General features: G+C 36.0%; 2 protein-coding genes across 10 annotated transcripts in view; one reads left to right on the top strand and one right to left on the bottom strand.

Annotated features, from left to right (window-relative positions):
- LOC125653676 (D-aspartate oxidase-like) overlaps positions 1-8,851 on the bottom strand; it is an 18,568-nt gene extending 9,717 nt beyond the window's left edge. The window contains exons 1-3 of one of the 9 annotated variants that reach the window (XM_048883235.2): positions 8,759-8,835; positions 4,334-4,461; positions 3,298-3,504 (exon numbers count right to left, since the gene is read on the bottom strand). In XM_048883235.2, the coding sequence (XP_048739192.1) occupies positions 3,298-3,504; positions 4,334-4,452 (326 nt within the window). In that variant the 5' untranslated portion in view covers positions 4,453-4,461; positions 8,759-8,835. Of the gene's footprint in view, positions 1-3,297; positions 3,505-3,774; positions 4,082-4,154; positions 4,280-4,333; positions 4,462-4,767; positions 4,879-8,758 lie in introns of those variants that run through there. The other 8 variants (XM_048883236.2, XM_048883234.2, XM_056143333.1 and 5 more) reach the window with 8 other exon arrangements.
- Positions 8,202-24,686, top strand: LOC125653674 (uncharacterized). The gene is made up of 9 exons (XM_048883233.2): positions 8,202-8,344; positions 10,937-11,396; positions 12,976-13,268; positions 13,813-13,887; positions 16,121-16,258; positions 19,786-19,894; positions 20,223-20,308; positions 23,405-24,509; positions 24,606-24,686. The coding sequence occupies exons 1-9, from the start codon at positions 8,306-8,308 to the stop codon at positions 24,647-24,649; spliced, it is 2,349 nt and encodes a 782-aa protein (XP_048739190.2). The 5' UTR covers positions 8,202-8,305; the 3' UTR covers positions 24,650-24,686.

The raw sequence follows: 24,686 nt of genomic DNA, 5'->3' as shown, positions 1-24,686 counted from the left end.
GATCACTCCAGCAACATTATGGTTTCTAAGGACTCGCTACCACAGGATGAAACTAAGATAGAATGTTCTGTCGTTAGAGTCTCGGTTAGATAGAATGTGCTGTTGTTAGAGTCTCGGTTAGATAGAATGTTCTGTCGTTAGAGTCTCGGTTAGATAGAATGTTCTATCGTTAAAGTATCGGTTAAATAGAATGTTCTGTCGTTAGAGTCTCGGTTATATAGAATGTTCTGTCCTTAGAGTCTCGGTTAGATAGAATGTTCTATCGTTAGAGTCTCGGTTAGATAGAATGTTCTGTCGTTAGAATCTCGGTTATATAGAATGTTCTGTTGTTAGAGTCTCGGTTAGATAGAATGTTCTATCATTAGAGTCTCGGTTAGATAGAATGTTCTGTCGTTAGAGTCTTGGTTAGATAGAATGTTCTGTCGTTAGAGTCTTGGTTAGATAGAATGTTCTGTCGTTAGAGTCTCGGTTAAATAGAATGTTCTGTCGTTAGAGTCTCGGTTAGATAGAATGTTCTGTCGTTAGAGTCTTGGTTAGATAGAATGTGCTGTCGCTAGAGTCTCGGTTAGATAGAATGTTCTGTTGTTAGAGTCTCGGTTAGATAGAATGTTCTATCGTTAGAGTCTCGGTTAGATAGAATGTTCTATCGTTAGAGTCTCGGTTAGATAGAATGTTCTGTTGTCAGAGTCTCGGTTAGATAGAATGTTCTGTTGTTAGAGTCTCGGTTAGATAGAATGTTCTGTCGTTAGAGTCTCGGTTAGATAGAATATTCTGTCGTTAGAGTCTCGGTTAGATAGAATGTTCTGTTGTTAGAGTCTCGGTTAAATAGAATGTTCTGTCGTTAGAGTCTTGGTTAGATAGAATGTTCTGTCGTTAGAGTCTTGGTTAGATAGAATGTGCTGTCGCTAGAGTCTCGGTTAGATAGAATGTTCTGTTGTTAGAGTCTCGGTTAGATAGAATGTTCTATCGTTAGAGTCTCGGTTAGATAGAATGTTCTATCGTTAGAGTCTCGGTTAGATAGAATGTTCTGTTGTCAGAGTCTCGGTTAGATAGAATGTTCTGTTGTTAGAGTCTCGGTTAGATAGAATGTTCTGTCGTTAGAGTCTCGGTTAGATAGAATATTCTGTCGTTAGAGTCTCGGTTAGATAGAATGTTCTGTTGTTAGAATCTCGGTTAGATAGAATGTTCTGTTGTTAGAGTCTCGGTTAGATAGAATGTTCTGTTGTTAGAGTCTCGGTTAGATAGAATGTTCTGTCGTTAGAGTCTCGGTTAGATAGAATGTTCTGTCATTAAAGTATCGGTTAGATAGAATGTTCTGTTGTTTGAGTCTCGGTTAGATAGAATGTTCTATCGTTAGAGTCTCGGTTAGATAGAATGTTCTGTCGTTAGAGTCTCGGTTAGATAGAATGTTCTGTTGTTAGAGTCTTGGTTAGATAGAATGTTCTGTCGTTAGAGTCTCGGTTAGATAGAATGTTCTGTCATTAGAGTCTCGGTTAGATAGAATGTTCTGTTGTTTGAGTCTCGGTTAGATAGAATGTTCTATCATTAGAGTCTCGGTTAGATAGAATGTGCTGTTGTTAGAGTCTCGGTTAGATAGAATGTTCTATCGTTAGAGTCTCAGTTAGATAGAATGTTCTGTAGATAGAGTCCCGGTTAGATAGAATGTGCTGTTGTTAGAGTCTCGGTTAGATAGAATGTTCTATCGTTAGAGTCTCGGTTAGATAGAATGTTCTGTCGTTAGAGTGCCGGTTAGATAGAATGTTCTGTTGTTAGAGTCTTGGTTAGATAGAATGTTTTGTTGTTAGAGTCTCGGTTAGAGTCTCGGTTAGATAGAATGTTCTGTCGTTAGAGTCTTGGTTAGATAGAATGTTCTGTTGTTAAAGTCTCGGTTAGAGTCTCGGTTAGATAGAATGTTTTGTTGTTAGAGTCTCGGTTAGATAGAATGTTCTATCGTTAGAGTCTCGGTTATATAGAATGTTCTATCATTAGAGTCTCGGTTAGATAGAATGTTCTGTCGTTAGAGTCTCGGTTAGATAGAATGTTCTGTTGTTAGAGTCTCGGTTAGATAGAATGTTCTGTCGTTAGAGTCTCGGTTAAATAGAATGTTCTGTTGTTAGAGTCTTGGTTAGATAGAATGTTCTGTCGTTAGAGTCTCGGTTAGATAGAATGTTCTGTCATTAGAGTCTCGGTTAGATAGAATGTTCTGTTGTTAGAGTCTCGGTTAGATATAATGTTCTATCATTAGAGTCTCGGTTAGATAGAATGTGCTGTTGTTAGAGTCTCGGTTAGATAGAATGTTCTATCGTTAGAGTCTCGGTTAGATAGAATGTTCTGTCGTTAGAGTCCCGGTTAGATAGAATGTTCTGTTGTTAGAGTCTTGGTTAGATAGAATGTTTTGTTGTTAGAGTCTCGGTTAGAGTCTCGGTTAGATAGAATGTTCTGTCGTTAGAGTCTTGGTTAGATAGAATGTTCTGTTGTTAAAGTCTCGGTTAGAGTCTCGGTTAGATAGAATGTTCTATCGATAGAATCTCGGTTAGATAGAATGTTCTGTCGTTAAAGTCTCGGTTAGATAGAATGTTCTGTCGTTAATGTGATAATGTCCTACGGAGGTGGTGAGGGCCTGTCCTGAGACACAGTCAGATTATTATAACTGGATGAAACTAAATGCCATCAGTGAGGTGAAAGGTGACTAAATATGGTTACTTAAAGAGGACTGAAAGACAGAACTCTGTCGCCTTTCCCGACTGTGTGCTCGATCATATAGATATATCTCGATGAAAGTCATGACTTTAAGAATCGCTGTCTAGTTTGTCGGGTATGTTAGGTGATTATAACTACAATGGAAAACCTGGTAATCTGCATCATGGTGAAGCTGTTACGCAAAACTTATCGTGTTTTCTTTTGTAGATAATCACCTCATATACCCAACAAACGATTCTTTATATTCAAAAGAAAAATGAAAATATAATTTAGTGACGTATGAAAAGTACACAAAGTGAAAGCATCCCATGTTAATTCTCATAGTCCCCGCCCACTGTCTTCTCATTTTTACTTGAACTGAAAAATTTACATAATTTGCAAGTTGTGAGGAAATTAAAACATTGGCGCTTCAGGGGGTTATCATAGGAAACAGTTGGAATTATAAATATTTAGAGGTATAGTTACATATATGTACCTAATCTATGGTTACATATAATAATAGTAAGATTTAGTTCTGCATTGTGGGAGTGGGGGGGGGGGGGGGGTGAGGGGGAGGGGTGCTGACTGGGTTAGGCTTGGTGTTAAACTCCCACTCACGTGACGATGTCTATTTGGTCCTGTGGCACCAGGAAAGGTGTCCACAGGCCAGCGGATCCATCTGAGGTGGTACTCGGTGAAAACTTCTCGGCGATGATATGAACATCACAGTTCCGGATGCGGTCCTGTATACAGAGAGCTGTCGAGAGTCCGACTGCTCCGGCTCCTACCACAGCGATCCGGACAGGTTTCATATTCTCCTCGTCACTAGAACAAAATGCATCAGTAACCATGGCTAACTCTAAATTAATAATGGTGTCATTAAATAAGTCCATGTTGATACTTAGAATATTTAGAAAATTGCAACATAGCGACTGGTATATGTATACATCTCGCATATATAAAATGTACGTGTAAATATTCCTTCAAAAATGTTTTAGCTTTTTCAAAAAGTCTTTTTTTTAAAAGAATGTTTTCTCTATAATCGAATTGTGACTGAATATGATATACATAATGAAGTGGTATAAAGAATACCACCTATATCTACGCTGTGTGATGAAAACGAAATCCAGAATGCTTGCATGTCTCATGCAGACAGGAAATTAAATCGTGCATTATCAGGATTAAAAACTATACCTGTACAGAACAAAAGGTGAACTGGTTTTAAAACGAGGCAATGTTATAGCAACACATTCATAAAAACATAATAATGTGCAACATAAAACTCCACAGTCAAAAATTCGAGATTTATTGATAAATTTAAACACACTTTGTATTAAAACATGCATAAGATTCCAAGCGAGCGTTAACTATTTTTTAAGAACTGAAGTGCAGCCTATTTTGATTAAGTACCAGCCATTTAATTCATTTATAATCGGTACATGTTGCTCATAGAAAGATCTTAATCAAGTACATACACTGTGCATTTAAGAATTCCCCTCTGTACTTCAAAGTTCGCAATTCTAAAGAAATGCCATGATTGCTATCGATATGAAGAGGACAAAGTTCAACATACAGTTTGATAATTAAAACGAAGCACAAGAGAGTTATTGACAAACAAAATTCAACAGACACAACACTTCTGAAAATCTCTTACGCGCCACACCAAACTGAGTTCCATCTCGACGGTCGAAATTTAGACGAGACAGAGTAGAGGATCTTATCGCCACATGGAATCGAATTCGATCGAAAGCAGCGATATAGCAATCGAATCATTTGGAGAAGCTAAAAAATCAAATCTTAAAGCATCACTCCTTTTATAGTATCAGTAAAATGGTAAATTTAACGAGTATATATGAAACGTTTTCATTGTACAGAAGAAATCAGTGCATGGATGTTCTCTCTCTCTCTCTCTCTCTCGTCATAACGCGATCGATTCTCTCTCCCTCACTGTCTCTTTCTCTCTCTCCCATACATAATGGTATAAATGTACATGGACATTTAAACATCAATATCAGTAAGTTAGTATAGAAGTTTTAAATAATTACGTATATGATATATCGTTTTATAATACATGAAAGTTTCACATACCCCATTTCTGAAAGTCAACTAAACCGAAAGTAGGCCTTTACATATTGTGTATTTATATCACTGCACTGATGCGCATGAATGCACGTGTCATGTTTGAATTCTTTAAAAGCTTTTCAATAGCCCGATTTCAACAGCATTATACCTGACGATGGTGTAGGTTTAAATGACAATGCAATTTTCGCTACGACATGCTTTAGATTGATGTAATTACTAAAATTTTAGAGCAAATCATTGAATGGAAGAAGAACGACCTATCTCCCCCCGATTCTTGGTCGATAGTACGTGTAGTAGTAAATGTAGTAGTATAGTAGTAATAATGATAGTAGTAGTACATGTAGCAGTAGTAGTGATAGTAGTAGTAGTAGTATATGTAGTAGTAGTAGTAGTGATAATAGTAGTAGTAGTAGTAGTAATGGTAGTAGTAGTAGTATTAGTAGTAATGGTGGGAGAGAGACAGCGAGAGATCATACCACAGAAGTATGTAGAACAAGTACATGTATCTCTCTAGAAAAAAAGGGTCGGTCTCAATTTCCCCCAAGCTGCAGAAATGTAGCTCTCTGAAAAAATGTTTTGACGGAACAGAGATCTCTGTTTCGAGGAAAGAACGATGTTTGTTGTGTCTCTTTTAATAAAAAAAAAAATATCAAGAAAATTAAGCAAAACTGCATGTATTTTCTTCAACTTTGTAAAGTATGATACAACATTTTTAACATATATACTGAGCAACATGTGAATTTAATGGCCTTCGGAAGGTGCTACACTCCATATATCACGATTTCAAAAATACACCAGCTTCCGAGGGCCTTCGCCCTCCCCTGGACCCCCACTTTGCCATGGACGTACCCCCTCCCCCGCCCGAAATGAACGCCACACCGCCTCCCACAATTCAAGGGTTGCAGGGGCGGATCCAGGAATTGTAGTTAGGAGGGGGGGGGGGGCGCCACTTTATGAGGCAGTGGGTCCAGGGGGCGAAACCCCCGAAAGCTCCTGGATTTTACAGATTTTATGGGGCTTGAAATATTTCTCCTATTAAGTCATTTGTACTATTTTTTATCATTTTAATAAGGTGAAATTAATAAAATGACCCAAATTTTAAGGGGTTTTAGGGAAAAATTAAGTTCTCCCAATAAAGTAATTCAAGAAATCGAAGGATTTTGTCATATATTTTTCCGGGAGTGGAAGAAATTATTGCTTCTTTTATCGTTTAGTACACTTTCCGAAACAAGATACCGCGATTTACCTTAAATTTGAAAATTGTAAGGGGGGGGGGGGGGCGCCCCCTCTAAATTCGCCACTGGGTTGGGGAGTGGAGTAGACCGAAATCCCTAGACTTGCGAAGATGAAATGATTTGATAGCATACCATGGTATGACAACTATTTTATATTTTATCTATAAATTGTGAAGTGTTTTTTCCTGCAGTGAAGGACATCGATACTTACAAATAATTCTCTGTCAATGTTGTAGCATATTCATTTTACAAAAATCTAAGCTTGAAGGAATTGTAATTTTAATTTTGTTTAAACATGACACTGTTACTGTGCTGAAACAATGTATAAGTGGATTAAAGTACATTGTAATGCAAAAACCTCGAATATATTTCCAAAGAAGAAGAAATATATATCAATTCAAAAGAACTGAGATTAACGTCAAAGTAATCGCTAACACCAATTACAAAGCTCGAACCCGTAATCAACCGAGTCTGAAGAAAGGACAAATCGTGAAGCAGAAATTGGCGGATAGTACTTAAAGAGATGCCAACGGATGGACACGTAAAAACAAGCTATCGCGTAAACGAGATGGCTGGTACCAGGGGCGGATCATGCAGTAATTGTGGTTACGGGGGCGCCACTTTATAAGGCAGGAGGTCTGGGGACCGCTTTGAGGTGAAAATAATAAAATGACGCTAATTTTAAGAGTTTTGGAAACAATTAAGTTCTCCAAATAAAGCAATTCAAGAAATCAAAAGATTTTGTCATTTATTTCTCCGGGAGTGGAAGAAATTATCGCTTCTTTTATTGTTTAGTACATTTTTCTAAACAAGATACCACGATTTACCTTAACTTTGAAATTTTTATGGGAGGGGGGGGGGGGGGTCTGCGCCCCCTTTAAATCCGCCACTGGGTACCTTCTTAGTATTGTGTTCTGCGAGTAAATCTCACTGTCACACTTTGCAATAATTGATGGTACTGCAAATGTATCTGAAATACATTAAATTCCATTTGAAATACGTTCATATGAAAAAAAAAGTTTTTAAAGCATTGAAAGTTATTCTATCGTGTTTTTACTCTATGAAATGTTATATGTGGGGAGACAAAGACTACTGGAGTTAGAATTGGATAGAATAACATTGTAAGGGGCGAGATGTTGAATAAAAGTATACTTTCAAATAGGTAGGAGGAGGGGGTTAAAACTTCCGTAAGTTTCTGTCATCCGACATCAATTACACTTTCGTGGGAAATGAAAAAAGACAAATGACTGTTAAAAACCACATACTATTACATTATTATGGACACATACACTTTCAATTGTAAATAAACAGTAGAAAAGGTGTTCTTACTTGTTGATCAATTACTTTCAACATTCATCATATTTATGTTTAATGGGGGGGGGGGGGGGGGGGGGGTTCTTGGTAAAACGTATGTGACTAGGTTTTTGTCAGACATTGAACATTTGATCTCGCCCCTAAGGGTAGAAGGGGAACTTTTTAACCGGTCATGACAGGATGTTAAAAGGTTTGTAAGATTTGAATGTTAACTTCTTACGACATGCAAGGGGTACCGAGAACTTATTCTAAACCGGATCCCCACAGGACTCTGTCATTTGATCTGTGACGGTTGACGTCTAATATATTCAGCGAATGCGGTATGAATGTTGAATATATATCATATATATTGTGTACAAGTACTTTATTTTGATTTACAGAGCTAATTCATGCATCATTATGTTTTAATTTAGATCAACAGTGACAGACAGTCACATAGCTTTCAAACATCGCTGCCGTGCAAATCGGTCACCAATTCATGAAATGCATAAATAAAAAGGTGCGTTTTTGAAGGATTTGAAGTTTGGGGTAATGATTTTCCATTGAATTTTTAAGATTAGTGAATAATGTAAAAATAAAGGTGATTTCAAAGTAAAATGTTTGAAGTAAATATGGGATTTATAAATATTTCAAACATTTACAAATAGTTTTTCAAAAATTTTACAATAAAATGTTTTTCATCTGATTATATCCTATGTCGGTGACCTCTGTCCTTAAAATGCATGATGGTCAAATGACTAGAAATTGGCCCCCTCTCTATATCTTTCCCCTTTACTATCATACCGTAGATTGCATCTTCCCAAGTCAAGGGTTTCTGATCCGCACCGCTCCACATTTATAAACGATCAGAAACCCTTGACTTGGGAATATTAAGTATTCCGGAACTTAGGTATGTTATCCCTATTTGGTTTTTTGTTATAGACGCAACAATGGCGCTGAAAATGAAAATAACATCAATGATGCATTAATGTGTTGGAGTTCATAAGAAACACAGCATGTTCGAGCTTCCAGATGACGATGATAATTTCTGGGAGGTATGATCTAAAATATCGCTTCATGTTTACAAAGCAAACATGAATAACGAATGAACTTGCAGGATGTTTAATAGCCTTTACAAATTACAGCATGCAACAGCTGTGCAACACGGAAAAAACCTGCAAATAATTGCTAAACCATTTCGTAAATGATATGGAATTCATTTTCATATTCCGTAATTTAAGATAGGATCGAGTTATTATAGATTTATCTGATTCAAACAATAATGCAACAACATGGCTGGCAGTTGCGGAAGTTTATATTCAAGTTTCGATTTCTTGTCGCATCGTCTCGAACTCACTGTAGTGTAGGTGAGGACAGGGCTATCGTTTGTTTGACAATTCGTCTCACAGAGACCTTCATTTGCATTGAAAAATAAATGAAGTAAAAACTCCACTCTGTCCCAAACTTACCTCAACGTTTTGAAGCAGTGGTTTACGTGAGTCCTTATCTCGCTGCACCGTGTGTTATGTCGGTCATATCAGATCTTAGTGTAAACAAACCAATACACACGAGTGCACGTGTGCTGCAGATATGTTACAGGGCTAGCAGGATTTCTTTTATTGGTAACATGTATCTTAATAAAATGCAAAAGTACTACATGTGTCACAATAATTATAAATTATTTGTGCTTTTTTTCTAACTCTTAATGCAATATTAAAATGGGTAATTTGCTGAAAATTCTGATTGACCGTACTTTGACAACATTAACTTGGTGTAACACCAGTGATTTTTCTTTTACTGTCAATTCCTGACTTCATGTGTAATCCAAGGTAAACTTGATGAGAAGTAATGGAGACAAGATCATGTATGTTTATGCAGACCCAGGGTTTTCTTTAAACCCACTCTCTTATAAGGTTGTCTGGTCAGTTCTAACGATTATCTGTATCGGCCAGCTGAATGGTTAATGGCAAAATACAAGAATAAATTGACATTTATCCTGTAGTTCCAATTTGATGTTTAACATGTAAGACATTAGGCTAGACTGGTCCCCAATTTGACATTTAACTAGTAAGACATTAGGCTAGACTCATAACTGGTCTCCAATTTGACATTTACCAATAAGACATTAGGCTAGACTGGTCTCCCAATTTGACATTTAACTAGTAAGACATTAGGCTAGACTCATGACTGGTCCCCAATTTGATATTTAACTCGTAAGGTATTAGGTTAGACTGGTCCCAATTTGACATTTAACCTACAGTAAGACATTAGGCTAGACTGGTCCCCGATTTGATATTTAACCGTAAGACATTAGTGCTAGACTGGGTTCCGAATTTGATGTTTCATCAGGAGATAGCAGACAGGGTAGACTTGTACAGCTCAACTCATTAGTGGCAGTTTATCTATACCCCCCCCCCCCCCCCCCCCCCCCCCCCCCCCCCCCAAACAACCCACCCACCCCCCGTGTCACACCCCAGAAATGAAGGGTAGACATTCATCTTGTGACAAAATAGTGCTGTGTCTATGCTTTTTAAAGATGAATTTTATCATTTTGATAACTGTAGATATAAAGTTCTGAGATGGCTAGACGTAGTACAGGGTTCGAAATTAACTTTTTCAAGCACTAGTCCGTACGGACTAGTGACTATTGATGTTTACTAGTCCGCAAAGCATTTCACTAGTCCGTCCAGTATATCATATTAAATGATCTTCATTTTATTCAATAGTATTTAATCAAACCAAACACATCACAGTCAGTTCCAGCAATTCAGTTTATGACACCTACAGAAGAAAAAAGACCACCATACTTTATTTTGCATTGAAGATCTTCAGAAACATACAGTAACCTCTTGGAACTTAATACTTTTATAAACGTCCATACATGTAAGTGCGTTCGAGATCGACATTCCCGTTGTTTTCGTGCTCAGTTCTTAGAGTCACAGGAGTTCGAATTTTATCAAATAAGTCAATAAAATTCACTTGATTGACCAAGCCATAAGCTATTGTGTTATGAACTCTGTGTTAGAGTCGTGAATGAAGAGATCATGTGCGCACAAACGTGCATGTTCTTAGACCACACTACTTGCAGTTCTTGCACCTCGAACCCGTTCTCGTTGTACTCGGCATTCAGAAATGGCAGGAATTTGTGCTCATGCGAAGAATGGTGGTCTCGAATGCACTCCATGTGTTTGGAAGATCAGGAGTCATTGTCACGCAAACACTTAACCATGCAGTTTATCGACCATAAGTTCAAACATCTAAGAGACTCAGACAAATCTTGCTAAACTCTTAACCAATTCAAGATTGATTTCCGGATTTTCACTAGTCCGCACGGACTAGTGCTATAGAGAGTTTACTAGTCCGACACGCTTTTTACTAGTCTCGGACTTACGGACATGAGTTAATTTCGAACCCTGTAGTATATTTTGCAGAATTCAATATATGAATGTTATATATCGCCTTCAGTGTGTACTGTTCCTAACATCGTGTCAGATCCTGGGCATGCTTTGTCATTGAACAATAAAAGAAAAAACCCAATGCATGTTCACTTTACATGTTGAATTTTCTTGATAATTAAGGATGTTTTGTTGTATTGATGCATTATTTTTTTGTATGTACATTTTACATTCACATGCTGTTCTTTGTAGGATTTACCGCTAGATGATATAACAAACAGCAAGTCACCCAAACTAAAAAACTCCAATCAAAATGTTCCTCCCCAATGTGATCTCCGGGACAAAGGAACATGCCATTCTGGTGGACCATCTTTCCCGAAGTGTGATCAAATTACACAGGCAAAAGACAGAGAAGACGGATTGTCTGCAGGAAGTTGTGGTTATCAACAAGGTCAAGGTCTTCACAGTACCACCAATCTGTTAAAATCGAGCAATATCAACATGACAGTGGTTAATACCTTTAGCACTAGTGTTGAAAATATCACAAAGAACACTTTCCACCTCCCACCTGTGGACACTTCTAACCATAATTTAATGTACAGAGATAAAGTGCGGAAAACAGATGGAACAGATAAAAGGGAGATGAAGGCAGGGAAAAGATTGTCTTCAGAATCACTTCCAGATTCTTCCAAAAGGATATGTTTATTTGAAGGTAGTAGTTTAGGGGATCAATCTCTTTTACAACTACCGTATTTTGCCGAATATAATACGCAGTGGTATTTTATACGCACCCCCCACTTTGAGCCTAAAAGTTGGTGAAAAAACGCACTTCGGGTGTATTATATGCAGCAAAAATTTTGACCAAGCGGTAATCTTGATTTTATACTTTGTGGTAATTTTCACTTAATATTTTTGCAGAAATAATGAATTCTAAACAAAGCACAATAATTTGCAAACTTTTTGAGATGAGGTCTATCATGATAATTGAATTATTTAGATATGTAAGTATCACATTTTCTGCAATTTTCCGTTTCTGTAGTAATTTTCTTGAGGTCGAATTTTCTAGCTATTAAATAGGTGAACGTGAAAAGACATACAGTATCCGAAGCCTTGGTCTTTGAGTGAAATATTACACTACTAAATGCCGAGTTTCATCCGGAAAAAAGGGTCAAAAACCTATTGTGGTATATAATACGCACCCCTTTCTGGCACAAAAAAATTCTCTAAAAAAAGTGCATATTATATTCGGCAAAATACGGTACTTTCATTTGCAAATCACCGATCTATGGTAAATGTGACGGAGATGAACTACAAGAAAGCCTTATCTAAAGAATTCAAAACAAACCTTAAAGAGGGGGCTCATGGGTTATTATATAGTTAGCGATAATGAAATCAATCAAAACATGGAATTTCCAGACAATGCCCAGTCCTATTGACTTACTATGAGCAGGGTTCCAACTTCGACTGAATACCTTAGGGACCAAGTGGGCCCCTGAATAAGAAATCCTGTTAACCCACATGAAATTTTAGTAGCCCACACATATCATGAAATTGAATAACATGGGTTTTTTTTTTTACAAGAAAAAAGAAACATCAGGTCACATTGCAATTTATTTAAAAAATTAAAATATCAATATTTAAATTCTGTTTCCTTCTCCGTAATTCTTTCAAATACCTCTCTCATTTCCACTCTCATTTCGTCAACCTAGCAAAAATATCAGAGTTCATGGACTTTATTTATGATCTTCGCGGCATCTGACTTTAACACAAGTTTCTTCAGACTTTTTACGTTATTTAAAAATTTCTCAGCTTTACGATGCTGTCAAGTTTATAACTTGGGCAAGCTGTCACAACGATTGCACCTTTTGTGTCATGTTTTGTACATACAGCTCGTCATCCCCTTTTCGCTGTCATCGAGTCATATTCTCCCCTTCTTTCCACTTTGGTTAAAAGGAATAAAAGCAGATGCATTCTTTTCATTTGAAGTAACCCTTGCGTTGCTCAACTTCTGGTTTAAATACATTTTGGAAGGTATGATACCCCAGGAATATCTCGCCAAGTGGCAAAACCTAACCGGAAATTGAACTTCAATTATAATAGGACTCGGATCGGTCGGAAAGAAAATGTTGATCGGACAATTAAGGTCGCCAAGTGGGCGATGAGAACAGAAATTTTGGGTGCCCACAAGCAAAGTTTAGTCGCCAATGCGAGTGGGGGAGCAGTAATTTGGAACTCTGCTATGAGTCATGAGTTATAAGTAGAATTACATTGTAATTAACTTTGTTTTATAGGACCAGGCATAGACCAATCCTCAGAGAGATCAGGGAGTGAAACAAGCATCCTTCAGGTACCACAAGAGAGAATCACAAACCTACAGACACCTGATACATACAGCTGGAAGCAGGTGACCCATGGAGACTCTGGTGGCGTAAACCAACTGGTCAGTACTGGTCATCCAACTTATCAGGTGGTCGCCTCGGCTAGACGACAGACCCCAGGTGTGACCAAAGATGTGAACACAACTCCAGTTGTCAAAAAAGCCAAAAGAAAATTCCCTGGACCCGCTGGTCTTCTCCCAAAACTGGTGAAGTTATCTGTCATGTTTATGAATCCTTATTTTGAAAGAAAATCCTTTCCTTCACCTTGTTCACAAATCAATTGATGTGTGAAACCATTGATATTTGAAACATATCCATTACTATGTGAAATCATTGACTGTGTGTTTGGGGGATTTTATTTATGATTAGAATTTCTTAAGGAGGAATAGCACAGCTTGAGAAGTCTGCTATCGATAGAAACTAGAGGATATGTACAGTAATATAAATTTTGAAATTGAAAACTCTAATTTACTCCATTTAGTGAAAAAATGTAGTGTAAGTAGAAAGTAATTTGGAAAAAATATTTAAAATCCCTGCTAGACTCAACCACAAAACCAGTCAACAGTCAATACATCAACCTACTGAGCTTTCAGAAGGATGGCAGCCATTATAACGATGTAGTATTCCTCCTTAAATTGATGATATACTGATATTTAGAAATACCATTGTTTACAACTCCAGGGGGTATGGTGATTTACAGAAGCATGTCGAGTTGTATGCATCCATGAAATGATCAATCTTTTTCTGTAGTCTGGAAATCCAGAGGGCATTAAGGAGGCTGTTACACATTCACTGAAAACTTCCCCAGAACAGATTCCACTAGAGGTTTGTACATTTCCACAATCATTGAAAACTCCCTCAGAACAGATTTCTGTAGAGGTGAGGAAATTCTGTGCAGCATTCCACACTTTTGCTGATTTCATCTCTGAAAAAAAAAATGTCTTTAGATGTGAGGAAATATTGTACAAAATTCAACACAATTTACCATGTGAATTTTCCCAGAACAAATTTCAATAGAGTATAAAATTCAACACTTCCCATGAAAACTTCCCCAGAACAAATTTCAGTAGAGGTGAGGGAGTTTTGTACAACATTCCACACTTTAGTCATTTAACCTATTTTAATTATGAACAATATTACTTGAATGATGTAAATCTGATATTGCCATAACCTCTTTATGAAGTGAAAATAATTGGCCTATATACACGGAATATTATGTTACATGTACGTAACTATGGTAACGGTACTATTTGTGCATTCTACATACATGTACATGTATATAATGATGTGAAAACATCCTAATTCTATAAACTATTGTCTCCCAGTAGCAATAAAATGTTAAACACATGTCACTTTGCACTATGTAGCTTTAAAATGTTAAACACATGTCACTTTGCACTATGTAGCATGGGTAAGGATTGAATTTGGTTAGATATTCCGAGAGAAAGGGATGCTTTACACCACCCCCACCCCCTTTGGATTAGTTAAAAGATATTGAATAAATTTGATCATGTAACTTATATGGATTTGGAAATATAATGAATTTTTTTAACACAAGATATTTAGGGCTGTTCCAGAAATGATCAAATGGGGGGGTCAGGCGGCAAATGATATTTTTTTGTGTGGGTGGTCGTATTTTTTCATATTTTAATTGGTCCGTGGTTGGACTGTTAAAAAATATTTATTATGGGTAGTGGGTAGTTTCTATTGTTTTATTTTGTGCCACGTGGGTATTGAGTTTTCAGAATACTTTTATTGTCGCTCTTGTCGTGTTGGTTACAAAACGTCAGAGGGAAAATTGAAAACGTGCTTTCGAAATGCTGCTTTCGAAATCGGAAATCGGAAGTAACATAGAACTATTCGAGTTGTCGCTCTTTGCAGCGCATAACTTTCCATTACGGGACTCTTCAAATTAGAGGCGCGTTTAGTAGGGTCCCTTTGGACGTGATGGCGGCGAACTCTGTTCTGTAGATTATTACAGTTTACAGTGCATCGATTTTGGGAATATTTTGAAACCAATAGGTATTCCGTTTTCTAATAAAAATAGGCAAACCTTAGTTGATTTATACGAGGGTACCGATGCGTTATATTTATCAGTCGGTGTGATGGTGATATAGAGGCCTCCGGGCACAGGCTCCATTAGAAGACGAACGATTCGTGGAAAAACATATCCATACCCATTTCATGATAATAGCATCGTTTGGACTCCCAATCTTTCCAACATTCCCGCCATAGATGCCTTTGATTGTTGATGTGACATCGTTTCTTCAGAACTACTGTGATACAATGTCGCACAGGCATTACCGCGTCATTGACTAGAATGTTTGTCCCGAAACCTCGCGAGATTTGTACCGTTTTCATTTTTAAAAATATTTTTGTGGTGGGTCTGGTTAGTTGTTTTTTTTATTAGATGGGTCATTGTAAAATGAGTTTATTAATTTGATGGGTCATGGGGTAATTTTTAATTTTTTTTATGGGTGCTTGGTATATACAAAAGGTGCCTCCCGACCCCCCCATGTATTTATTTCTGGAATAGCCCTTAGCATTTCTTTTATAACTTTATAAAAATTTATATTGTAACAGTTTTTGAGTATAAACATACATGTATTCAAAATAGCACATTCTCGAAGACAAAAGTTTTAAATAAGAATGTAGTTCAGAGCTTATGATGATCGAACAATGAATGACGAATGACCAACAAGTGAACGCTTAATTTAGTGAACAAATTGAGTGGTAAACGATGACAGAACAAATAAACAATGAACAAATGGAGGATAAATAATCAAAGATCATTCAAATGCAATATTAGTTGGCTTTACTGCAAGAAGACGCTTAGTAGGCATTTTACCCACTATTCAGTCAACAGTAATAAAGACAGTCAACATTAATTTTTAAGCCTGAAAAAAATCTCAAATCTTTTGCTGTGATTTAATTTTGTCCCAATGGTGTTTTGGGAGGTTGACCACATACTGGTCTAACGAAAACCTTGAACACAAGAACAATGCCATGCTCTCTTACTGTATATAATGGTAGTTGGTATTAAATTTTGATTTTATAGAAAGAGGGTATGATTCTGTCCTCACAGTCAACAGATGACATTTTCAATGATGACCCGTGGAGGACGTTAATGGAGGAGCTTGGATGCGATGGACAACAGCTCCTCGGCAACTTCTCTATAGCCAACAATCTGATGAAGGTAGTGTTATTGTAGAGAGATATTTAACAATCTGTTGAAGGTATTGTTATTGTAGAGAGAGATCTAACAATGTGTTGAAGGTAATGTTATTGTAGAGAGATATTTAACAATCTGTTGAAGGTAATGTTATTGTAGAGAGATGTCTGACAATCTGTTAAAGGTAGTGTTATTGTAGAGAGATATTTAACAATCTGTTGAAGGTATTGTTATTGTAGAGAGATATCTGACAATGTGTTGAAGGTAGTGTTATTGTAGAGAGATATCTGACAATCTGTTGAAGGTATTGTTATTGTAGAGAGATATCTGACAATCTGTTGAAGGTAATGTTATTGTAGAGAGATATCAGACAATCTATTGAAGGTAATGTTATTGTAGAGAGATATCTGACAATCTGTTGAAGGTAATGTTATTGTAGAGAGATATCTGACAATGTGTTGAAGGTAGTGTTGTTGTAGAGAGATATTTAACACTCTATTGAAGGTAATGTTATTGTAGAGAGATATCAGACAATCTATTGAAGGTAATGTTATTGTAGAGAGATATCTGACAATCTGTTGAAGGTAATGTTATTGTAGAGAGATATCTGACAATGTGTTGAAGGTAGTGTTGTTGTAGAAAGATATTTAACACTCTATTGAAGGTAATGTTATTGTAGAGAGATATTTAACACTCTATTGAAGGTAGTGTTGTTGTAGAGAGATATCTGATGATCTGTTGAGGGTATTGTTATTGTAGAGAGATATCTAACAATGTGTTGAAGGTAATGTTATTGTAGAGAGATATTTAACAATCTGTTGAAGGTAGTGTTATTGTACCTATTAAATGTTTATTAAAATGTGTTATTATGTGGTTTTAAAGTCAGTTGTCTTTTTTTCTCCACTAAAGTGTAATCGATGTCGGATGACAAACTTACAAGTTTTTACCCCCTCTTCCCCCTAACTATTTGAATTTAGAAATTTTTCCAACATCGATTTTTTGATCTCGCCCTTATCCAATGCTTTGTAAGATTTCGAAAATATCTTCTGAGAGATTTATTTGAAAATAACGATATGGAAACTGCGAATGTGAAAGAGACAACAAAACAAAAGCATTGTTCTTAAACGGACAAAATCGCCTAGAGAAACATGTACTGAAATTTCTGATCACTTAAAACTGACAAGTATCTACAGGAATTTAAAGGAGTAACCTTTCAATTTTTATTGGGATATAGAGGCAACTGCGGATCCTGCCTCTTCCTACAGCATTTTCGATTCCGTCTTTTTTTTTTTTTCAATATTCAACACTATTTGAATTCTGGGATATTGCCATCCTGCATTTTCTTTACATATCAGAGCCCGCCTTTTTCACCCTGTATCCTGTCTTTTTATTTCAAATTCCTTTCATACCCCCTCCTATACCTATTGATACTGCGATGGATTATAAGTATGGCACGTTTATTCCTGTTTAAAAGATAAAATTTATAAGGTATCTCATAAAAATTATATCTTCTAAAGTTTACGAGATATCTTGTATCTTTTATAAGACATCTTATATTTTTTTCTTTATAAGATATTACTTTTATACATGTAGATATCTAGTATACAGTATATAAGATAAGTTTACAAGACTTTTTATTAACGTAATCTCAAATCCCCGTTGTCAAATCTAAACTGATATTGAATCTCACGCTGCGTACGGTGCAACTTACATTGAAATCAAATAAATACGGGAATACACCTATTTTCCATTCAGGGAGAAGTGAAACTTACACTTGTTAAGCACGAGATAATATAATGCCAAATACTTGGGAACACCTACCTATGATTTAACCGACCAATCAAAAGCGCTCTTTAAAATCACTCGGGGACTTTCCAATGAACTATCTGGAGCACATCATATACTTGCCAATATGTTTCGTTCACACTTAGGGCTGTTCCATTAAAACATATGAGGTACCCGGGGAAGGCACTTTAAAATTTGGGTAACCACCCATAGAAGCATAAAAATGTAATGAGGGACCACTCGCAGAAGCAATTTTAGATAGTGCGGCACCACCCATAGAAGTGAAATAAATGTGAAATACACTTTTTCTTTAAATTCAATATGTATGAATGACTATTTATAACCCCTAAATTGAGGTCTATTTTCAGATGTTCCCAAGGATGATAGTAAAGAGAAGAGTATCTTGGGTGTCATCACCATTCAAATAACTGGCCATCAATGAAGCTTGATCATAGAACCATCAATTTATTTTATCAAGACTGTCTTTCTTAAACATGATGAACTAAATTAATTTTATATGTCTACCTGTTCATAAAAAGTCTAGTATTGTAAATGTTCAAAAACAACTATTAAAAGTTTTAAAATTGACTGGTATTTTGAGTATTAAAAAACAAGAAAATGTGTCTCTTTACGTAAATAAAATGATGTTCTATGTTTCTTAGTCAATATATAAATTTACAACCTGCAACTTAAGATTTGTGAGGCTCTATTCTACCGTTTTCAACAATTTCGATAAATTCCAATTTCTCGATTCATATTTGTGCGCCATGTTTGATGTACTGAAGTTTCAACTTCCGATTGTCAAGTCATTTGCATATGTCATATAAAGTAGTATTTACATCAATGGACAAGTATGGAGGTGAAAGCTATTTCGTCGGTATTGAAAAGGTTTGAATTTAATATCAAGTTAAAAACCGAACAGCAGAGTGTAAATTCTTTCTGCAACAATATGATTTTCCTTTCTTCGTCGAAGTGGCTCAAGTAACTACATTTTCGCGCCGATTGTCAATGTTTAGCTTTTTCATTAGATCCACCCACGAGATTTCGCGATAACAAGCATGGTGGAGCAGACGAAGAATTTTGCATGCTGTACATTATATTTAATCAAAAACACCTTTATTAGACATGCCCGAGCACAAAGTTGGTACTCCTTTTGGTGTAACTGTAAGTGTAAACAACATTTGGGACTAACACACAGTGCAGAGTTTATTATCGGTTATTCATAAAATTATTTTGCACCATTACGGAGATCCTATGGAATTGTAGCCTCATCCCGAAAACGTCAGAATAAAAAAAATTGGATAGGGCTACATTATTGCAGCTAGAAAAAATCAAAAACCGTTTCAATGGACCACGAGCACGTTTCGTTTTCCATTTTGGACAAGGGAGATAATCCTAATTTCCGGTCGCTATAATTTTAGAGTCAAACTGGAAACGATAACCGGATCGCGGAACTTCATCGACCGAGATAAAATGAAGACAGAAAACAGCGTTTGTTTCACATTCTACTTTCAACCCTTCCCTTCTCTTGTTGCATTCCTCTCAGTTTCGGTAAAAAATAAAGATTTTATCAAAACAACCACCCACAGATGAAGTTTTCTGGCAGTAGGTACCCACCATATATGCAATTTTCTACCAATGACAAGCACCCATAGATTTTTTTTTAATTGCCGTCCCCGGGTACTTCATATGTTTTAATGGAACAGCCCTTACTGTAAATCCACAATAATGAAGTTCATTTGTTGATGAATAGGACTTATTTTCAGGCCAGAAAGAAGCAGCTACACAGAGGAAAGGTTCCCTTGTTGATGTGTGTTATAGACAGCATAGAATGGCATGGTGCTGATCTGAGTGTGTCACTCAAAGACCGCTCAGGTGAGGGAAATGTTCACTATTCCTCTTTAGTTTCAATGCATTATTCCTTTTCATAGACATGTTCTTATTCTAAAATTTGTCCTCTTGGTGGAATTTCACTATCCAATACTTAATGATAATGAATAAATTGTCAAAACTTATGCACATTTATCAAAATTACCAACAGGGGTTAACAGATCTGTTAAAACAAAAGTCTTTGATGTTTCTGTCCACATTGCAAGTTAACAATCACTTTGTCAGTATTAAGTGTTCAGTTCAGGGTGTACAACAAGGCATGTTACATGAATTTAATGTGTAAGATTTTCATTTTAAGTTTGTGTACCATTAGGTGACGTGCAGGGAACAGTACACAGAGACATAGTGAGGGAATACGAGTCCGAATTCCAGGTGGGATCTGCCCTGGTTCTCAGACAGGTATAACATGTACAATATAATGATCATATTCATACTCTACAATATAGTGATCATATTCATACTGTGATGGTAATCTGGCGTGGTTCTCGGACAGATATAACATGTACAATATAGTGATCATATTCATACTGTACAATATAGTGATCATATTCATACTGTACAATATAGTGATTATATTCATACTGTGATGTAATCTGCCGTGGTTCTCAGACAGGTATAACACATGTACAATATAGTGATTATATTCATACTGTACAATATAGTGATCATATTCATACTGTACAATATAGTGATTATATTCATACTGTGATGTAATCTGCCGTGGTTCTCAGACAGGTATAAGACATGTACAATATAGTGATTATATTCATACTGTACAATATAGTGATCATATTCATACTGTACAATATAGTGATTATATTCATACTGTGATGTAATCTGCCGTGGTTCTCAGACAGATATAACATGTACAATATAATGATCATATTCATACTGTACAATATAGTGATCATATTCATACTGTGATGGTATCTGTCGTGGTTCTCAGACAGGTATAACACATGTACAATATAGTGATCATATTCATACTGTACAATATAGTGATTATATTCATACTGTACAATATAGTGATCATATTCATACTGTGATGGTAATCTGCCGTGGTTCTCAGACAGGTATAACACATGTACAATATAGTGATCATATTCATACTGTGATGTAATTTGCCGTGGTTCTCAGACAGGTATAACATGTACAATATAGTGATCATATTCATACTGTGATGTAATCTGCCGTGGTTCTCAGACAGGTATAAGACATGTACAATATAGTGATCATATTCATACTGTGATGTAATCTGCCGTGGTTCTCAGACAGGTATAACATGTACAATATAGTGATCATATTCATACTGTGATGTAATCTGCCGTGGTTCTCAGACAGGTATAACACATGTACAATATAGTGATCATATTCATACTGTACAATATAGTGATCATATTCATACTGTACAATATAGTGATCATATTCATAGTGTACAATATAATGATCATATTCATACTGTACAATATAGTGATCATATTCATACTGTACAATATAATGATCATATTCATACTGTACAATATAGTGATCATATTCATACTGTGATGGTAATCTGCCGTGGTTCTCAGACAGGTATAACACATGTACAATATAGTGATTATATTCATACTGTACAATATAGTGATCATATTCATACTGTGATGTAATCTGCCGTGGTTCTCAGACAGGTATAACACATGTACAATATAGTGATTATATTCATACTGTGATGTAATCTGCCGTGGTTCTCAGACAGATATAACACGTGTACAATATAGTGATTATATTCATACTGTGATAGTAATCTGCCGTGGTTCTCAGACAGATATGACACGTGTACAATATAGTGATCATATTCATACTGTACAATATAGTGATTATATTCATACTGTGATGTAATCTGTCATGGTTCTCAGACAGATATAACACGTGTACAATATAGTGATCATATTCATACTGTACAATATAGTGATCATATTCATACTGTGATGTAATCTGCCGTGGTTCTCAGACAGGTATAACACATGTACAATATAGTGATTATATTCATACTGTACAATATAGTGATTATATTCATACTGTACAATATAATGATCATATTCATACTGTGATAGTAATCTGCCATGGTTCTCAGACAGGTATAACACATGTACAATATAGTGATCATATTCATACTGTACAATATAATGATCATATTCATACTGTGATGGTAATCTGCCGTGGTTTTCAGACAGGTATAACACATGTACAATATAGTGATCATATTCATACTGTGATGTAATCTGCCGTGGTTCTCAGACAGGTATAACACATGTACAATATAGTGATTATATTCATACTGTACAATATAGTGATTATATTCATACTGTACAATATAATGATCATATTCATACTGTGATGGTAATCTGCCGTGGTTTTCAGACAGGTATAAGACATGTACAATATAGTGATCATATTCATACTGTGATAGTAATCTGCCGTGGTTCTCAGACAGATATAACACGTGTACAATATAGTGATTATATTCATACTGTACAATATAGTGATTATATTCATACTGTACAATATAATGATCATATTCATACTGTGATAGTAATCTGCCATGGTTCTCAGACAGGTATAACACATGTACAATATAGTGATTATATTCATACTGTACAATATAATGATCATATTCATACTGTGATGGTGGTTAGATAATAGTCCAGAGCTGTTACACGGAGTAAAAAAAATAGATGCAGCATATGTTTGCTTGTTTTATAAATAAAATCATTTAATGCTGCAAAGTCAATAATATTTACTTGATTTTAATTTTCATTGAGTCCTAGAATGGTCCTATCCATGAATTTAAGTTCTCCTAAATAAGAGAAAAACTGATCAACTAACTGTAAAGAAGGACAACTCTTGAAAGTCTCTAATTAACATTATGATTCATCTCGTAGAACAACACAAATAAGTCATTCTACAGTAAATTCATAACTGATTTAATTCTAACATTGGTTCGATTTTTAAATACAGTTAAGTTTAATTTCAGTTCAACATGCTCAGATATAATGCAATATGTTTGAATATGAATATGACAGGACATTGTATACTTTGAAATGATTCTGAAATTGAATTCAATGTTTTGTTTGGGATTTTAATTATCAGCCATACCTATTCATTATACAGTTTACAAATGCGTAGTGTAGCTCAATGGGAAGCTATAGAAATCTGGAAATGAACGATGAAGGGAATCATTCTTGTCTTTGAATGTGTATGATTGGCAGAAGAAAACAGTATTATCTATGAAATTTTAATTTTAATTTTAGTTTACTGCACATCTTTATCAGTAAACATCGATTAAGTATAAGCAAGTGTTCACAATAATGACTCATGGCTTATTGGTCATTAATTTCAAAATACTGAATGATGGCTTATCAATTGTTAATTTTAGAATATGGAACTATACATATAGTTTTATAGATTTTTTAATTTCATCAAATCAAGTGATGACTTATTGATAATTAATTTCAGATCAGTGTGATTAGTCCCAATCCTAGGAACCATTACCTGAACATAACCCCTGCCAACATTGTTTTTATATACAGCAAGAATGGGGATTCGTGTAAACAAATAAACACCAGGGACACTCGCTTGTCCACCGTGTTACAGGAGGTACAGAGGGAGGAATGTAGGGAAAGACATCAGATAAATCCGTCAGGAGCACTGAACACACCCAACAGAAACTTCACACAAGCCCAGCGATTTCAGAACAGGACTCCTCAGTTTGGTGGAAATTCATCCACTCCTAGCAATCCTAGAATGAACAGAACCCCACAGTTAGGAATGTCATCCACTCCAAGAAACTCGCAATTAAACAGGACTTCACAATTTGGAGGGTCATCGAGTCTCGGCACTCCACAGATTCAAAATAGGACTCCACATTTCAGTGGAAGACCACGGATGTCTGGTGTAACACCACGGATGTCTTGTGGAAGACCACGGATGTCTGGTGTAAGAACACCACTGAATGAATATAATCCAGGAAATTGGGAAATAGATGTTCCACAACAGACACAAAATGTAAGGACACAAGGGGCACCTGCAGTGCACCAGACAGCTGACAGAACTCCATTCTGTCAAACACCAAGCAAGAATGTACACAGTACTCTCAGAACACCAGCAAGTGTGAGTACCTGTACATCAGTGCCCCCTAAAGCTCCTCATTCACAACCCGAAGTTTATACGAAGAATCAGAGAAGTGGATCCTCATGTTATAGTCAGACAAATCTTAATCCACCAAGTACTGGTGATGGTTGTCATAATGTGCCAGTTCTTAATCAGACATCAAACGTGAACAAATCCTCATCGTGTGATCAAAAGGAAAGATTTCAAAATAATGATGACCTGATTTCTAATCAACAGTCCACTCCAGGTCGAAGGTCATTTAAATTTAAACCATCTAAAACCCAAGGTCAAACATTATCATCCAATAGTGTCATATTAAATTCAACAAGTTCTTCAAGTGCACGCAGTCATTCTCACCACACTAGTGTTAATCAGAACTCGGACAACATCACTTCCATTTCCAATCGGGGTGATAAACCAAAGTTTGATGTGGACTCTCTGTGGGGTGAAGGTAGAGTGTTTAAGATACTCTGATGCTTTACATCTTGTTCTGATGTTTTAATGTTCGATTGCTTTCATTTTAATCGGTGTTTAATTTCCTTTTCAGATTTGAGTGATGACATGCTTTCACAGTTGTCAGAAGAATTTTAGGTTGTTACAGTATTGAAATAAAAGCTTTAAAATCAAA

Source organism: Ostrea edulis, chromosome 7 (genome assembly GCF_947568905.1).
Source record: "Ostrea edulis chromosome 7, xbOstEdul1.1, whole genome shotgun sequence".
In the NCBI taxonomy this organism is placed as follows: domain Eukaryota; kingdom Metazoa; phylum Mollusca; class Bivalvia; order Ostreida; family Ostreidae; genus Ostrea; species Ostrea edulis.
Note: the sequence above shows the minus strand (reverse complement) of the source record. Positions and strands in the feature narration are given on the sequence as shown.

Bases quoted from the DNA above. Each gene is read 5' to 3' on its own strand.
- LOC125653674 (XM_048883233.2), top strand. From the start codon at position 8,306: ATGTTCGAGCTTCCAGATGACGATGATAATTTCTGGGAG. The intron at 11,397-12,975 runs GTAGTAGTTTAG...TTTGTTTTATAG, and splicing joins AAGGATATGTTTATTTGAAG to GACCAGGCATAGACCAATCC. The intron at 13,269-13,812 runs GTGAAGTTATCT...CTTTTTCTGTAG, and splicing joins CTGGTCTTCTCCCAAAACTG to TCTGGAAATCCAGAGGGCAT.